Genomic DNA, 19537 nt, shown 5'->3' with positions numbered 1-19537 from the left:
AAAATCATTCTGTAATCAACCTGTCCTAATTTTATGCAGATCCCCAAAGCACTGGCAAAATATGACAATGGTTAGTCAATCCTTGTTCCCACACACGTTTATTAAGCCTATTATTATATTTACCTCTTCCAGGTAACAGCATCACTGCCTTTTTTTTTTTTTTTTATCATATCTTTGAAATCATTGAAGTGGCTCATTGGAACCTTTTTTTTTTTTTTTTGCTGAGGATATTGGGGTTAAGTGACTTGCCTAGGGTCACACAGCTAGGAAGTGTTAAGTGTCTAAGGTCAGATTTGAATTCAGGTCTGGTTCTCTAACCACTGCACCATCTAGCTTTTTAAAGGAAATATTCATTACATTTGCAATCCCATTTATTTGTGTAATTTTATAAAATTAAATGCAATTTTACAAGTTGTTCTTTATAGTCATTCATTAATTTGACAAGGATTTATTAAATATTCTATGCCATACAGTGTTCTAAGTTCTGGGTATACAGAAACAAAAATGAAATACTCTCTGCCGGTAGGGAATTTATAATCTATTTAATAGAATGATTGTAACCAAAAATCAATCTTTCACTTGTATGTAATAATGGCTATTTTACTATAGAATCTGACTTAACTTTCTCCTGAGAAAATATCACAAATTAAAATCTCTTTTCTGATCATATTACTGAGTTTCAGAGTAGTTTTCAAATTATCCATGTTAATAAACTTTCTTGAGCCCAGTAAGCATTCCTTTTTTTTTCTTGTCTTTTTTGTCTAGCTATGATTTATTTTCAGATACTTCCTCTTAAACAAAGGGGATTTAAAACAATCATCTATGGTCATTAGAAAAATTTTCTGCCCAGAAATAAAGTGTTTTTTAAAAGGGAAATAGCAGATGTCTTTTGATTAAATCAAAAACAGAAAGATGTAACAATGAGGGCAGGATTTAATTCAAGGATTATTACAAGAGGAAACAAAATAAATAAAAATAAGAGGTGTCAGTAACTTATTGAGGCCTGCTGGCTATCCTCGAAATACATTCTACAACATAAATCAGAATTATATATCATTAAGTAAAAGGTAATTCAAAAGAAGAATACCTATTTGGGCAAATCTTGTTTCTTCCCAGAACTAAAAACCATTCTGTTGGACACATGTATTCATTTTTTTTTTTTTTACAATTGGTAAGTGACTGAGCCCATACTCAAATCCAGTTTTGATTTTCTGACTCTAAACCCGCTAGTTGATAGTTATCAACATTTTAATAGTTTAAGTAAAACAAAGTAATTCTCTTTCCATTGTGCTACAGCAGATCCTATTTTTCCCTTGACTTTCATTATAAAGTCAGATTTATTTCAATGAAAAAAAAAAAAGCCAGTGGCTCCCCAATATAATGAAAATATATTCATAAGTGGAGGCAACAGGATGTAACAGAAAGAACATATAAGTAGAAATCAGAAAGTAAGAATTCTGTTATTAATAAGTTGTATGATCTTCAGCAAGTCTTTTCCAATATTACTAATGCTAATATTAACCAAAGAAAGGTTATGAGTACAGAATGGTTGTGTTGGAATTCAAAGTCTATAAATTCAAATGATAGTGTTACTTAGAATCTATGGACCAACATTCTGAATTTAGTTGATAGTAGATTAAATTAATTTCAGTGGAGAATACAACATCAAAACAAAATAGTCTCTGTCCCTTTTCTACATTTTCCACCATTTAGTTACTATTTACATTTTTTTTCTCTGCTGCCCTGCTTCCACATCGTAGCAGGATAATGTTTTTTTTTTTTTAAACTAGACTTAGAAAAGCTCATCTGAAAAGTAAAACCTTATGAAACTTAAATTTAATCTTGTTTTGATTTTACCCCAGAGACTTGAACTTTAGAGCTTTAGTTTAAGACTTTTAGAGAGGCAGAGTTTCCACAAGGAGAATCTGCACAAAATCTTGGCTTCTCTTTACTTTTAAAAAGACATGATTCTAAAATTCATTTTTGAAGGGAACCAAAAATCATTGCATAAGGATCATACTTGGCAACAGTTCATAGTTAGCTAAGCCTAACTCAGAAGACAGGGAGAGTTCCAAACCATCAAAAATGCTCCCCAGCTCCCTTAAATCTCCCAGAGTCATTTTTGGCTGAGTAATATTTATCTCATCTCAAAGTGTTCATTCTTTTTATTGTTGTTTGACAGGATATATAAAAAAAGTATATGTTTTAGTTTAGGAAAGGAGATAATAGTTTAAATCTCTGCAGAATATCAGTTTCAGTTTTTATTTAAGTTATAAAAGTAGGCAAATTTTTCCTGGCAATAAAGAATAGCTTCGTTGGTTACATTTTGCATAAGTAGGTCGATTGATTTTGCTATTTATGTGGTATTTACCAAGTACAGAAAAACATCTCATTTTGCATGGGTCTCTGACATAGCAGTTCTATGTTTTTTCATTTGATATTACCAACAACCTTCCTTTGTGAGGAAGGTATTACTGTTATCCCTATTTTATAAATGAAGAAACTAAGTTGAGGAATGATTTTCCCAAAGCCACTCAGCTAATAAGTGTCTAAGGCATAATTTGAATTCAGGTTTTCCAGATTCTAAGATTAGTATTCAATCCATTCTACCTTGTTGCCACCATTCTATGACAACAGATTATGTTATCCCCAAAGTACTTTTCCAATTATTCTAAGTACCACCCAATGAGTCATTTTTGTGAGTGGTCCAAGACTCCAGGGTCATCTGGAAGAGATCATAGGGAAAGGCATTTATATATTTATTTACTCTATGAATGCCCTATCAGGCAAGTTATCTTACTTCTAGATAGCACTGAAGGGTTATGTCACCCCAAGAAAATCAAAGAACATAGATAAGAAAAGTTCCAAATAGATTCCATTTCTTTATATTTATTTGTAAAACTTTATATTAACTTATTTCAAATGATGTATATTTCTCAGTTATGAACAGTTTTCACTGAAGGAGGAAAATTGCTTACAAAACCATAGCACTAAAGACAAAAATAAAGCATTTAAAGTTTATTTAGCATTTTAAGCTTGTAAGACACTCCATTATTTCTAAAAATTTTGTGTTTTGTCATAAGCATTCTTGAGCAGTAATGTGATTTCAGCTTTTTATACCCAGATCATCGTCAAATCTCAGCAATTCTTTATTCCAATGATCCTCTGTAGTTTCATACTCAGAATCTGAAATGCAAGCTTATTCTTAACCCTAGACCTTGGAATGTTGCCATTACAATGAAACAGCTACTTGTTATCAAAGTTGAATATATTTCAATCATCCTGCTTAGCCGCTTTTTCTTTTTCTGCTTGGAGAGTAGCCAGAAGTGCATTTCTTCAGCCAAAAGGGATTCTAGGTCTAAATGCAGTATAATTCTATTTCAATAGGATATGCTTGAGTAGGTACTATATATACATCAGCTACTGTGTCAACTCAAGCTTAGTTGGTTCATAGGGCTTCACGTCAAATGAGCGAAACATTGGATTAATAACAGTTATGCCCTTTGCCCTTTTAAAACTGCAACTCTGCATTTCATTCACATTAGGTCACTAAGATTTGCTCTTTGGATTAGCTCACTTTTATGACAGATCACATAAAATTCTATTTTAAGTGAAAAAAATTACATCCTTGTTGATTCTTTCACCTAATGGACTTTCAGAATTGTCTTTGAACCAATCAGTATTAGAGGAATACTTAGAATGCCCATGGATTTTTTTTTTTATTTTGGGATATTTAATCCTACATAAACTATCTTCATATTTATAAAATGATAAGCAATAGGAAAACTCTGATCCATTTACTTCAATAATCCAATGAACATAAGCTCATCATGTGTGAAACATGGCTTTTTATATCTTTCTTTTTGAACAAATCATAAAACAATTTGATGCTTCATCTGCCATACTGTTAATCTTCTAGAGACCACCCTTGGATAGCTTTAGTCATATTCATTTAAAGTCAAAAGCAGGAATGTGAAGCAGGCAATGATAAAAGAAGCCAGACAAATTCATTGCTTTGCACACACCATCTTTTGCCCAACATTCAATAGTTATTGTTGTTTCAGCCTTTTTTTTTTTTTTTTTTTTTTTTTTTTTTTTTTTTTTTTTAGTTCAGTTAGGCTCTTCATGACCCCATTTGGGCTTTTCTTGGCAAAGTTATGGTTTGTCTTTTCCTTTTCCAGTTCATTTTATAAATGATGGGAAAAGGTGTAAGTGACTTCTCCAGGGTAACACACCTGGTAAGTATCTGAGATCAGATTTGAGTTCAGGAAGAGAATTCTGGTCAATTCCAGGCCAGCACTGTATCCACCGTGCCACCTAGCTTTCCTTCTTAACTTCTTAGTCACAGTATTTAATTATATCTGAAATTTTGCAGGAATAGTCAAATTGAGTTTGTGTTTGTTTAGAGGGAAAGGAAATCATTGCTGAATGTATTGTATATAGTACTGTAATTTATACAAAGAACAAGTTACTTGAGGTAGAAATGCTAAAATAGAAAGGGATATTGAAACCGAATAGACTGGACAATTTTCTTCCTTCATTTTGTAATCAATTGGCAAATATATGTTCTATTTTGAACAGTCAGCCAACTACATTGCTAATGTATAAAACTGTGCTCCCTATATAAGTGACAGAAAATGGTTTCAGAGCAGAGTTTGAATTTGGGAACTTTAGAAGAGATGTATAATTAAAAACCCCATGAAATAAATTTTCTATTTTCTATGTGCTAATTCTAACTATGTAATAGTAAAAGAACTAAGTACTTACCCTGTACCTGTACTTACTATAACTGGTATTGTACTTGCTTAACTGATTATGCAATAGATAGAATGCTGACCTTCTAAGTTCAAATCTGGCCTTAAGATTCTTGCTAGTTATGTGACCCTGGACAAATCATTTAATCTTTGTCTATTTTCAGTTTTATCATGTAAAATGTGCATCAGAATAGCACCCATTTCCCAAGATTATTGTGAGGATAAAATGAGATAATTTTATTGTTTTTTTTAATAATAATAGCTTTTTATTTTCAAAATACATGCAAAGATAGTTTTCAAAATTCACCCTTGCAAACTTTGTTTGCATTTCTTTAATCAATAATGATTTATAGCATTTTTTTATGATTAGAAATGGCTTTAATTTCTTCATCTGAAAACTGATTACTCATATCCTTTAACCATTTATCAATTGGAGAATGGCTTGTATTCTTATACATTTGAGTCAATTCTCTATATAATTCACAAATGAGGTCTTTATCAAAACTTTTGGATATAAAAAAAAAAAAAAGCTTTTCCCCTGTTTTCTGCTTCCCTTCTAATCTTGGCTGCATTGGCTTTGTTTATAAAAAAACCTTTTTAATTTAATAAAATCAAAATTACCTATTTTGCATTCTTTAGCCATAAATTCCTTCCTTTTCCACAGATCTGAGAGGAAGATTATTCCTTATTCGCCTAATTTTCTTATAGTATCACCATTTATGTCTAAATCATGAGCCCATTATCTTGATATAAGGTGTTAAATATTAGTCAATGTCTAGTTTCCACTATAGTATTTTGCATTTTTCTCAATAAATTTTGTCAAATAGTAAGTTATTATCCCAGAAACTGGAATATTTAGGCTCATCAAACACTACATTACTATAGTCATTGACTATTATGTTTTATGTACCTAACCTATTCCACTGATCAACTACTTTATTTCTTAGCCAAGATCTAATGGTTTTGATGATTACTGCTTTATAATATAGTTTTAGGTCTGGTATAGATAGGCCACCTTTAAAATGAGTTAATATTTTAAACTATTTACCAAAATATATTGTTACAAATTTTGAATCTTCTCACATATTCTGCTGTGCACATGACAGTGATTTTCTATTTGGTATTTAAATTTTAAATAAATACCTTTCTACCATGTTTAACATATATTGGACTACTTGCCATCTAGGGAAGGGGGGGATTGGAACACAAGGTTTTGCAAGGGCTAATGTTGAAGAATTGTTCATGCATATGTTTTGAAAAATAAAAAGCTTTAATAAAGAAAAAAATTAAATACCTTTTTAAGTCCTTTCTAAGTCTTAAAAACTATTAAAATGTTATCATTATGATTATTGTTTGATGGGCATAAACGCAGGTCTTATAGCAGTTATGCAATAGTACAATTAAAAAAACACAAGATATGAAATTGGGGGATCTGGGTTTAAATCTTGATGCTTTCTACTTCCTGCCTATATGATCTGAGCTTCAATTCCTCATCTGTGAAATGAAGGGGTTGGACTCAGAGATTTTGAAGTCTCTTTCTAGCTTTAAATCTGTTATCCTAGCATTCTGTGATTTCACAGTGAGATATTCAATGACGCCTTCATGGGGGAGATAACATTTGAAACAAACCTTGAAGCATGGGTAGGATTTGAAGTAGGAGTAGTATAGGTAAAGATAGAAGTGGGGTGCTTAGTTCTCAGACAAACAGAATGTCATTATCAAAGATATAGAAACATAAATGCATACAGTGTCTTTGAGTAATGAATAAACTAGAAAGTATGGTTCATGAATGGAACATCATGTGTAAGGTGTAAGTCATGGCACAAGGCATTTTTTTTAATGGCTGTCAATTTAAAATTTTAGCTCCTTTCTCTTCAATGCACAGATACCATTCCACAAACTGGACATTTTACTCTTTCTTGGGTTATCAGTGTAACTAAAGAGCTAATATAGCATTCTAAGGTCACCCACTGCAGAGCTAAAAAAGGACTTTAGAGAGCACTAACCTAACTGCTTTATTTTTGCAGATAAGGAGTGAAATTTGAATTTGTGACTTTGTAACTCCAAATGCAACATTCTTTCTGTTGTACTATTAGAGATTCCATTGTCTGAGAAATCTTTTTCCTCATCAAATATTGGTGTGAATTATCTGGGAGTTAAACTGGGAAGCATCTCTTTCAATCATACTTTCTAACCACTTTCTAACTGCTTTAATAGCAGTTTCAACTTTTAAGATACTACGTAGATAATAAATTGATTTGATCTCTAAAACTTAGCTACTTTGTTCATTTGGCAAAGATTGCAAAAAGCCTGAGATAAGGCAAGGGGGAAAAAGGCTGAGTAATGGTGCAAGTGTTTCTGCTTCCAAGGGTTGACTCCAAGCCAAAACTACAAGGAATGTAGTGATAGGTTCCTTGCATGGTGAAAAGCAGGCAAGACATATACTTTACAGCATACTGTAACCATGGAGTTATGTCCACGCTTAACTTGGAAACATCAACCACCCCTGCACAGATTCATTTCTGGTGTCTGTAGACCTTCCCTCACGTAGCCTTGTCCAATGTCTTAAAAGTAATTACCATAACATAACATTAATATAAATTAAGTTAAAAGCAATTAATTAAAGTAATTTATGTTTTTTACAAATAATTGCACTTGGGGGCAGCTAGGTGATTCAGTGGATAGAGCACCAGCCCTGAAGTCAAGAAGACCTGAGTTCAAATCTGACCTCAGACAGAGGTGTCTGTCTTCTTCCTAGGTGTGTGACCCTAGAAAAGTCACTTAGCCCCAATTGCCTCATCAAATAATTGTACTTGGCTTGTTTCCCTTCAGTTTTAAATGACAATTTCATTTTCTTAATAGCACATTTTATTTTTATTATTATTTTTGAATATGCATATTCCTGTTTCTTCTCTTTCCCTCAAGCCATTTAATTCAATGCTTTATCTGTTAAAAGTTAAGAAAAATCCTTGAAAGTTTCTCGTGGATATGAAATATTTTGTTTTTGTCTTTGTCTCTCTAGCACCTAGCCACTGGCCACTATAAAATGCTTTAATTAATCATATTAATTAAAGCACACACATTTGAAAATAGCCTATAGAAAAACTTTGTAATTCTATCATTAATTACTTCTTTCATGCCCAGTTAGTCTTTTACAGACTTTTTATATTGGCTAAAAATAATAAATAATTTTTATTTTTTAAAAAAAGGAGAGTTTGATCATCTAGTATAAATGGGCACCAGTGAAATTACCAAAGAGTATTGACACTAGATCCTGGATTTATATCTTACAAAAAATGCTGCCAGTTTTTAACCAAGGAAGTTTTTGCCTTTCTTCTTCTGAAATATTGAAAGTTTTCTATTTGTAATTATGATAGAAATATTCATTGAAATAAACTGGTACTAAAATAGGGTTGACTGGAACTTATGACAGTAACTAAAAGTAATTTGTTGACCCAATTTTCTGTACTTACTCAATTTTAAAGGACTTTATTTTTGCTGTGGTTTCTTCATTATTTCCCAATTTTCTTTCACACAAAGTAGATATGAGTTTTATAATCATAGAAAGGTAGAGACTAATCTGTCATAAAGAACTATGATCACTACACCTTTCATGTGATCAAAAAAGCAATTGCTATTATACCTTAAGTTTCAGAATTTAAATAACTTTATCTGCCATATAAATTTTATACTTTATATTACCTGAAGGAAACTGAGATTTTTGCTGTCTTGTATTTCATCTTCTACTTTAAATCCATTCTTTTAAAGCATTTTGTGAAATAGGTAGATGTAGCCTGCAGTTTCCAACATCAGTTTACAAAGAACTTAAGATAAGAAGACATGGGTTCAAATTTCAACTCTGCAACTTGCGATTGTAAATTTAGAGCTATAAAAGATCTTAAATGTCTTCTAGTCCAACCCCTTTATTTTACAGATGGAGAAACTGAGACCTGGAGAGCTTAAATGACTTGCCAAAAATGACAGAGGCAGAAATGAGCAAACACCTCTTCCACTGTTTCACCATACATGTATGGTCATAGAAAAGTCACTTAACCGACTTGGTCTGAATTTCCCTATTTTGTAATATGAGGGGATTAAATGACATGATTTTTAAGAATCCTTCCAACCCTAAATATTGTGTCACTTTGAATGAGATAGGAGCAAAAGTAAGTAAAAATACATTTAGTGGATTGATGAAGCATAAATGTGTGTGTGTGTATATATGTGTGTGTGTGTGTGTGTGTGTGTGTGCATAAGCTTGCCATAATGGTGAGGGAAAGAGACAAGTTAGGCAGAATGATAGAATGGATAGAATATTGGCCTTGAATCTTGGCCAGGAACAGATCCAGATCCAGATACTATCTGGATGAATAACTTAAATTTTCAGAACTCTAGGCTAACCTTTGGTATTATTAGTTGCAAAATAGGTTGCAATCTGATTTTGTAAAGGAGCTTTCTTTTTCTGAGAGTTCCTTAAGCTGAGGAAAGCACAAATTCAGAATTCACACACATATACATATATAGAGATGTAGAGATATTCTATATAACATAATTTCTGCATATCCATATATCTATATATGTCAAGCAGTATAGTGCAAAGTTAACTGTGTAGGGAATCGGGAGTCCTGGTTTCTAGTCTTGACTCAATTAAATTGAACAAACATTTATTAAGTTCTTACTATGCACAGTACTAGGCACTGAGGATAGAAAAACAAAAATAAGACTTTCTCTACTGTCAAGGAGATTAAACAAATCACTTTATCATTCTGGACCTCACTATTTGCATATCAAGGTTTCTAATAGTTTTTGTGTCATGAACCCCTTTGGCAAACCAGTGAAGCTTATGGACTCTTTCCTCAGAATAGTGTTCTTAATGCATAAAATAAAATACCTAAGATTTCAAAAGAAATCAATTATATTAGAATATAATTATCACAATCTTTTTAAAAGCAAATTCATGGACCCCAGATTAAGAATCTCAGGGTTAATTCATATCCAGAGAGAGAATTATGGAGACTTAATGCTGACCCATGCATACTATTTTCACCTTTTTGTTGTTGCTTTATTTTTGTCTCTTTTTTTTTTTTTTTGCCTTTTGTTCTGATTTTTCTTTCATAACTAATTTGGAAATATGTTTAAAATGATTGTACATGTATAACCTCTATCAAATTGCTTGCTGTCTTGGGGCAAAAAAAATTGAAATTCAAAACCTTACAAAAATGAATATTAAAAACTCTATATATAATTGGAAAAAATAAAATATTTATGAAAAAAATTTTTAAAGAATTAGCCTAGATGAATTCTAGCTGTGCTCTTAAATTGCTTTGAAGATAGCGCCATTTATTCACTGATGGTAAGACGTGCTCCAAAGTGTTTCTTTCTAAGAAACTGGAATTAATTTATCATTCTCTTATGCCTAGTCTCTTTTATGACTATGGAGAAATTGAAAAAACTGCTTGGTTGGTTCAATCTGTGACCACACAGTGAAGCTTACTGCAATATATAGTAATTCCACTCACAAATCTTAGTTTTATTAGTGCTAATGTCTCACAGATATGCTAGCCAACTATTGATGAGATGAATAAACATGGAAAATAACTGAGTTAAGAGTCTGTGTTGCAGGGGAATCTCTTGTACATCTGCATGTTCCTTTGTTCTTGTTTCTGTACAGCTCCTCATATGATGCTATGCATATAGTAGGTAATCCTTTAAGTGCTTGTGGAAGGTAAAAAAGGAAAGGGTAAAGGAAGCAAGTAAAATACAATTACTAAGAATTCCCAACTTCTACAAATTCTGAATAGATTTTGAAGATCTTTGTTGCTTATGACTATTTATGTAAAGGAAAGTGATTAGAGGAATTACTGCTCCGAATTACCTACTTTATTAGCCTTTTAGTTATTAGCCAGTAATAATAACAATGTTACTACATACAGCCTAATCAGAATTGGCAGTCACTGATCTGACCAAAATGAGAGCAATGACTTTCTGTCAGAATTGTTGACACATAATAGGAACTTAAGTGTTTTTTCATTCATTCAAGTAGGTCAGTTTGGCCAACATATAGGGTATGGAGAGCAATATTTAGTAAGATAATTTCAAGTCCCTACTCTACTATTATGACTTGAATCTTGGCCAGGACCAGATCCAGATCCAGATACTATCTGGATGAATAACTTAAATTTTCAGAACTCTAGGCTAACCTTTGGTATTATTAGTTGCAAAATAGATTGCAATCTGATTTTGTAAAGGAGCTTTCTTTTTCTGAGAGTTCCTTAAGCTGATGAAAGCACAAATTCAGAATTCACACACATATGCATATATAGAGATGTAGAGATATTCTATATAACATAACTTCTGCATATCCATATATCTATATATGTCAAGCAGTATAGTGCAAAGTTAACTGTGTAGGGAATTGGGAGTCCTGGTTTCTAGTCTTGACTCAATTAAATTGAACAAACATTTGTTTGTTATAGAAACAACACTTAAGTTCCTATTATGTGTTAAATATTGAGCATACTGGTTAGAAAAAAAAAGAGTCACTGCTCGGAAGGAATTCACATCCTAATTTGAGGAAACGGCACAAAAAAGAAGGTTCTGATAAAAAGGCCTGATAATTTTTAGGATGTATTGACAGATAATATGCAAAGTCTATGGGAATCTAGAGAATATAATGGCTAAATAGAAGATAAGGGCTGGGAGGGGGAGGGCATAAAATAAGGGAAAGTTCCCTGCCCTGGACATAAAAAAAAAATTCTTAACAAACATGAACCAAAATGAGAATTTTCATATACACAGTGGAATGTATCCTTCCATATAAAGACAGGATTATACTTGAAATTCTACATCTCCATAAAATGCAGGCTGCTTTTCTTTTTAAGTATGTGATAAATTTAACAGGTAACTCACAAAGCTGTCTGTTTGTAATTTCTTTTTTGGCCTTCCTTCTGTTCTCTTTTCATCTCAAAACCACGTTTCAATGACTCACTTTTCTTTTTCTATTTTTTTTTTTTCTTCTGGCAGTGCTATCACATTCCTTCCTTCATACAGAATCCCTCCTCCCACCCTCACCCTACCTCAACCAAGGTGGGGAAAACCTTTATAACAAATCCCCACACTGACTGCATCAGTTTCTTATACATGACATTCTATATTCTTTCTCCATGCTTATTTGGCCTCATGTCTAGAGTGACCTCCTCACCTCTGCCTCTTGGCAAACTTAGCTTCTTTCAAAGCTAAATGCAAAGGCTTCTACAAGAATCCCATTACAATTACCCCACTTTCCAATGACCTCTTTGTAAAAAAATATTTTGTATATGTTTTTATATTAATTTTTATGTATATATTGCTCCCTCCTAAAGTATAAGCTTTTTGAAGACAGATTAATACACTTTTGTCTTGGTATTCCTCCCCCTTAGCGCATTGCCTGTCACAGTAAATACTTTATACATACTTTTTGAATGCTAAATGATTAAATCACATTTAGCTTTGACACACATAGGATGTTTCGACAAAGGAAACCATATGAGTAAACATAATAATCTTTCATTTCTAAAAGACATTTTTCAAATGGGAAGAGTGAATGGAAGGAATATTTGGGGAAATTTTGAATAGCATCTGAATATTCTGTTCTATACACACACACACATACACACACAAAAAAAAAAACATATAATTGAAATTGATTCCTTTATCTCTCATTAAAAAGCAATCTATTTGAAACTTTTTTACTTTCAGAAGTCTAAGGATTGAAAGCATTCACTACAATCACATCAGATATTCATATTCATTTTTTTAAAAGAAGTATCATTTAGCTACATGTCCATAAATCTTTAAAATATTGATTTAGATTCATGAGTTCTATAACTTAATACCCCAGAAGTATGATGAAATCTTTTGCAAATTAGGTCATTTACAGTTATACTGCTTTCTCTTTTGCAGGCTAGTAAAAGATGCTCCTTGGGATGAGGTCCCCCTTGCTCACTCTCTGGTTGGTTTTGCCACTGCCTATGACTTCCTGTACAACTACCTGAGCAAGACTCAACAGGAGAAGTTTCTTGAAGTTATTGCCAATGCCTCAGGATACATGTATGAAACATCATACCGCCGAGGATGGGGGTTCCAATACCTGCACAATCACCAGCCTACCAATTGTATGGCTCTGTTGACGGGAAGCCTGGTTCTGATGAATCAAGGTGTGTGATAAATTCAAATAAGGGAGTAGATTTATGATATTTGCATCTATCCTATTTGCCATTTATTTCCTGAGCAGGAGTAATTCTGACTGCTTGCTATATCCTTTATATTTCACATTAGTACTCAGATCCTAAACAAGCTCATGACCTGGAGTCATGGTGGGACATGTACTAGCTAATTCAAAGTTGTATTTTCTTTGGTTTTTGTTAATTATATTAACTTTAATCTATTGAATATGGTATTATTGTGATTTCCTTAGGCTACATATCAGAACAAAAAGTAAAGTGAAGATTTGGCAATTATCCAGTGAATTCTGGCACTGAAAATAGCTGCCTGGGGTTAAAAAGTTCATTTAAAAGTGAATTGAATTAGCTGTCCAGACTACTTAGGCTCACAGGATAATTATCAACATACCACTTCATTTTTCCTTTGTAGACATACAACTTGAGCTTACAGCATGACTGCCAGTCTTTCATTTCCCTTTGCTCTAGGGAGGCCTCATTGGACCAGCAAGATCATAGAATTAGAACTGCAAGGGGCCTTAGAAAATGTTGAATCCAGTCTCTTTTTACAGATGAGGAAACTAAGTCACAGAATGTTTAACTGGCTTGCCCATGATCACATAGCTAGTATCTGAGGCAGGATTTGAACTTAGGTCATAGCCTCTAAGTGCCTGAGATCTATTGTGGAGTTCTATAAATGAATTTTTTTTGTATCTATTATTTTTAAAATAATGAAGTCACTTTCATGAAAACTATTAAGATATTCAAGGAATACTTGGATGCTAAGGGGGGAAAGTCAGTGTATTAAGATTTCAAATATTCCCTTGCATATTATTCATTTTGAGGATTTTATCTCAGTCTAGCTTTCTTTTTTGTCCTTTATCTACCGTATGTGCCCTGAGAATGGAAATTATTTTTAATATTCACCTCAGGAAAATACAAACAGGAAGGAAAAGCTATTCTTTCCTTTCCCTTGATAAATATAATGAATTTCAAGGCCCAGCCATAAGAGGAGTAGCATGATATAGCAAAAAGAATACAGGAATGGAATGTGAGGTTAGAAGGCAACTGAGAGGCACAGGAGGTAAAATACTGGCCCAGTAGTCAGAAAGACGAGTTCAAATCTAACATCATACACTTACTGACTATATAACCTGGGCAAATCACAACTCCTGCTTCAATTTCCTCACCTATAAAATGGTATGATGATAATAGTTCCTACCTCCTGTGGTTGTTGTGAAGATCAAATGAAATAAATTTAAAACACTCAGGACAGTACCTGGCACAAAGTAAGCACTGTGTAAATGTTAGCTATTGTTATTATTATTAGTTCTCACTGGCACCAAATCATTTTTTTTTTCTCTTTAGTAGAAAAAAAAAAGGATAGATTTGATATTTTTAAAATCTTTTGAATCTTTAAAAAAAATCTGTCTTCTGATGTTTTGGCGCTTTAACTATATTATTGCTGACAGAATATAAACTGTTTACTGAATTGCCATCACACATAATGCAAATATGGAAGTTATTAAGTATAACTCTTTTGGACATTTTGGGTGTACTTTTTCTTTCTTCTCTACTAGATTATTAGCTTCTTCAGGGCAAAAGACATGCAATATATTAATGTACTTAGTAGAAGTACTTACTACATACATATGTATATTTATATGTCTATATATATTTATCATTTACTATAAATACTTATTAATATACTTTACATTATAGTTTCTGAATATGGTACATAACTGCAATAGGAGAAACTGAGGATTAAGTCGAAAGTTGTTATCCCCTCAGGAAAAAAAAAGCCTTTGAGAATCAATGTGAACTGGAAGAAATTAGCTAAATGTAGAAGTGACTCACTCATCCTAAATAACGGAATATAGAAGTACAGCTTTTGAGACTAGTGTTTCCCCAAATCTCAGAGGAATTTATCCTAAATAAATATATCCTAAATATATTGGGATATATCCTAAATCTTCATCAGGAAGATTGGGGTGTCTAGCTAATCTTATCAAGGAATAGAATCCTCCCCAATCAAGCAAGCATTTTTAAACTACCTACTCTGTGCTAGGCCCTGTGCTAGGTGCTGGGAAGAGAAATACAAACAATTAAATAATCACTACCTCTAAGAAGTTTTTATTCTAAATCTCACCAAACTAAGGTAATTATCTATAATCTTAGAAATTATTATATATGAAAATATTTCTTTAAAATCATAATATATGAAAAAATTTACTGGAAGAGTGGTAATGTCTGTGGAGCCTAGACATTTTTTTTGTTACCACCACTGTCCAAAGAAAATGTTTTCATTATTACCATCTTTTGAAGGGAGAAGCTTTAAAAAACAGATGAGATTTTAAGAAATGACCAACTGATTAAAAGACAGTAGTTTCTGAGAAAGAGATTTGGATTTCTAGGACATAGTTTAAATATAAGAATAGTAGACATGGCCAAGGAAACAGGGCATCTAAAAGGTTGATTTTTTTAAAAAGACAATATTTCTGGAGTCTTGTGAATCGGATCAAATTGAGATCTTATACTGAAAAGGGAAGAAGCAAACCAGCCACATTTATGTGCCAATCCAGATGCTAAGAAGAATATAATAGATATAACAAAAGAAGAAAAGCAGTTCTGAATTCACAAGATACAAGAAAAGATCCAGAAATGAAACTCTAGCTTCACTTGCTTGTAAGCAAAAGAACCAAGGATGGATAATAAAGTGGAGAACCTAATGCAAAAAGACAAATTTAATCTCAGAGATATTATTGAGAATTGGAATAATGGAATTCATAATTGGAATGTGAATGTGTGTGTCTAGGGATAGCATTTCATTAGTATAATAGACTTTCAGGGAAAAAATCCTTTCTATCTAGGCAGTCCAATGCTCTGGGGAAGTTGGGAGGAGGTAAATCTAAGAAATTATATGATTTACCAAGAAACAGGTTACATACCTCAGAAATAGAATTTGATCCTAGGCTTTCCTCTTGATTCCGAGGCACTTTTCCCTTATTGTCACCTTTTCTTTCTAGATATATATATTAATCAAAATTAATCAAATAAATCAAGGGGATAGAGTAGCATTTTATATTAAAAAATTATATGTTTTTAAAAAGTAAAGATAATTATCATGGAAAGTTCAATACAGAAGCTCAGGGTGTGTCTTCCTATGTGAAGATCCAAGAAGGGATAAAACATAATTTAAAAACATCTGAGTAAAGAACAACAGAATAATATTGTAGTGAGACTATATAACAGACCACCTAGAAAGGAGGGAAAAGATTAAATGACTGGCACACAAATGAAAACTTGTCCAAAGACATTATACTATAAGAATGGGGAACTTAAATTCTCCAAAAGGGAACTTGCCTTTAGTGGTAATTTAATTCTGCACCAAAGTAGAAAAAAGATGAAAGGGGAATAACTGTCATGGATTTGGTTCTAACCAACAAGCAGGAATTAACTGATCTGTTTAAACCTTGAAAAGAAAGGGATGACTTCACCTTGGGATAGAAATAGAAATAGTCTGACCCACAACTTTGCATTAGGAAGCATAGATTTCAGAAGGCTCATAAAAAAGACAGATAGAATCCCATTTCAAGAACCTAGATTTAAATTCTGTATTACCATAGTGAATCCTTCCTTTCATACTTGGATATCTTTCTACCTTAGTCTATGAATCCACAAATTCAGGATTGCTTTGATATACTCTCCCTGGCTGGGAAGATTACAACTGCTCCATGATTTCTCCTCTTGTGTGATTCTTGTCTGTATCCTATAAATCCTGCACAAGGAAGTATAACCAATTTATTAGGAAACATCTTCTTGATCTCTTGAATTGCTTGGATATCTGTAGAACATCCCATCTTTCTATCGGTTCATTACATGACAAGTTTCTCTCCCTTTTCAGTCATATATTATTCTGATACATCCTTTAATGTTCTTCTACGTAGATTCTTGTTGGTATTATGTAGCATGCTTATTACACTAAGCTATAGATCTATTTCCACTAGCAATGCCAATGGATTATGTCACTAAGCTTGTAAAACAAACATGTTTGAATTTTATATGGTATAGCAAACAAAAAAGAGGGTGTATGGTATTTTCAGTTGCTGTTACTAATTTAGTGAAATTTAGTGCAGTTATTGTTCAATATGTAACTACTTTCTCATAAACATAAGATCACACGCTGCTCATGACAATATATTATTGGTGAAAATACTAGTATTCTCATTTAAAATCTTTCGGGGATGTCACATTATGAGGTAAAGGTGATTCTGGGTTTTTGAAGGCTATACACGAGAGTACAAGCACTGGCTTCTGCTAAACTGGGAAGGCTTCAGATTGTTGTTTGTTCTGAAGAGGAGCAAGGACACCACAAGTGACATCTTGACTTAAGTAGGGACCTAACAAAGGGATGCGGGTGTTTATAGCCAAAGGACTGACCTAAGTTTAGAGAGATTTATCACCATGTTGGCCACCAGTCAATGAGCTTAATCCAGCTACAATAACTTATGTTGGCCAACAAGGTACAGAGGAATTCTGAAAGAAGTCCCCCAAATTGAATCACAGATTCTAAAAGTTGGAAGGGACATCAGAAAACAACTACTACAATCTTTATATGAAAGGAATCTTTACTATGACATATATGACAAATGATGTTTTGGTCTTGTGTCACTGATAGAACCACAGAAATCTTCAAGTAAGTATCAGTTTCCTGAATATTCATCATAAAAATTTATTGCTATCAATTATAAAATCCTACTTAAATTCTCAGAAACTCAAAAAACAATGAGAAATATGTATAGTGCTGTGGGAATGGTGTTAGAACTTTGCTTTGTATCCCTAATGCTAAGCAGAGAGTCTGCCATATGAAAGGTGCTTAAATGATTGTTACCTGACTCAGCTGGAATAAGAAATTTACAAAATACAAATAGCATAAATTAGTCTACTCAGTTCATTTAGCAGAAGCAATCTTTTTCCCTCCAACTTAATGTCTTAAGTACGGGGGTTCTTTGAGGGTGTTGTTAAATTTTTCTTTGCCAATTAATTATCATTGCCATGTGTTTTTCTGGTTTAGGTTATCTTCAAGAAGCCTATTTGTGGACCAAACAAGTTTTGGCCATCATGGAGAAGTCTATGGTCTTACTCAGAGAAGTCACGGATGGCTCCCTCTATGAAGGAGTTGCCTATGGTAGCTATACCACCAGATCCCTCTTTCAGTACATGTTCCTGGTACAGAGGCATTTTGATATCAACCACTTTAATCATCCTTGGCTTAAGCAACACTTTGCATTCATGTACAGAACAGTCCTTCCAGGTGAGTTTCACAGAGGAAGTGAAGAATTAGAATGATAACAACTGTGAGCAAAAGAATTCAATTTTTTCTTCATTGAAACATTTATTCTTTATTTATGTATTTTGGAGAAGGATGAAACCCTTGGATTATGGGCACTTATCCAGGATATTTGTCTTCTTAAACAAAAGTGATTTCCTCAATAATAAATACATTTTGTACTTAAACACAGGATATTTGTTAAATTGATGTGGATTTATGATAAGCACAAAATTACAATAATGATATGAGCTTTAAAAAGCAGAGTTTTTTTTTTTAAAAGGGTTAAAAGGCAAGTTAGGAAAAAAAAAAAAGAAATCTAACCAGGAACATTTCTGTATGTATACTATCTTGGTTTTATATACACTATCTAATTTTTATATATATGAAAAATAAGTAATTATACTGATGGGTTCATTTTCTTGCACATGCATATAATACTTAAATTGTCCTACTTTGTTTTTCATTCTTTCTCTCAATATCTTAGAAATACTTAGGTTTATAATTTTAAAAAGATATATTCTAACTACATTTAGAAGTAGGATCCATGGGATTCAGGTCAGAAAGCTAAAAAAGCAATGACCATAGAATTTCCTTCCATAACCTTCCATAAGTTCTGGTTGCTGATTGGTCAGTTTTTGTATGGAGATAGTTTTTAAGACCATTTTTGTGAGACAGTCCTTGAAAAAAGTTTATCAGTCAGTTGTTTCATCTAATCATTTAGTAGAATTGAGCTGTTTCATGACAGTATAATTTTAGTGGGTGGTTACAAAGTGTTCCTGCAAGATACTGAAAATGCATGTGAAAAATCCCTTGATTTGGTCAATTTTAGTGACAGAATAATAATCATGGACATTTAGATGGTGCTTTAAGATTTGTCAGGCACTTTTCAATATATTATCTCTTTTTTCCCCTTCTTTCCCTCAATTTTAATAGGTCTTTTTCATCTCTTCATGTGAACTAATTGTCCCATTATACCTCCCCTTTCCTCTTTTTCAACTACAGACCTTTTCCCACCCCTTAATGACTTTTTCTTTGATATCATCACATCAGTCCATTCACAACCATACCCTCAGTCTGTGACATCCTCTTCTATCTACCCTAGTTACAGATGCAGTTCTGAAGAGTTACAGATATCATTTTCCCATCTAAAGATGTAAACAGTTTAACCTTTAAGTAATATATATTTTCTCCCTGCTTACCCTTCTATGTTCTCTTGATCCTGTGTTTGAAGATTTAATTTTCTGTTCAGTTCT

The 19537-nt window shown here is 32.7% G+C and overlaps 1 protein-coding gene across 3 annotated transcripts in view; it reads left to right on the top strand.

Annotated features, from left to right (window-relative positions):
- The window catches only part of DSE (dermatan sulfate epimerase), an 88191-nt gene that overhangs the window by 59698 nt on the left and 8956 nt on the right, over window positions 1-19537 (top strand). For 2 of the 3 annotated variants that reach the window (XM_031964380.1, XM_023503184.2), the window contains 2 exons: window positions 12696-12949; window positions 18027-18266. In XM_031964380.1, the coding sequence (XP_031820240.1) occupies window positions 12696-12949; window positions 18027-18266 (494 nt within the window). Of the gene's footprint in view, window positions 1-12695; window positions 12950-18026; window positions 18267-19537 lie in introns of those variants that run through there. The other variant, XM_031964381.1, reaches the window with a different exon arrangement.

The sequence above is a fragment of the Sarcophilus harrisii genome, chromosome 4 (assembly GCF_902635505.1).
Source record: "Sarcophilus harrisii chromosome 4, mSarHar1.11, whole genome shotgun sequence".
Classification (NCBI taxonomy): domain Eukaryota; kingdom Metazoa; phylum Chordata; class Mammalia; order Dasyuromorphia; family Dasyuridae; genus Sarcophilus; species Sarcophilus harrisii.
Note: the sequence above shows the minus strand (reverse complement) of the source record. Positions and strands in the feature narration are given on the sequence as shown.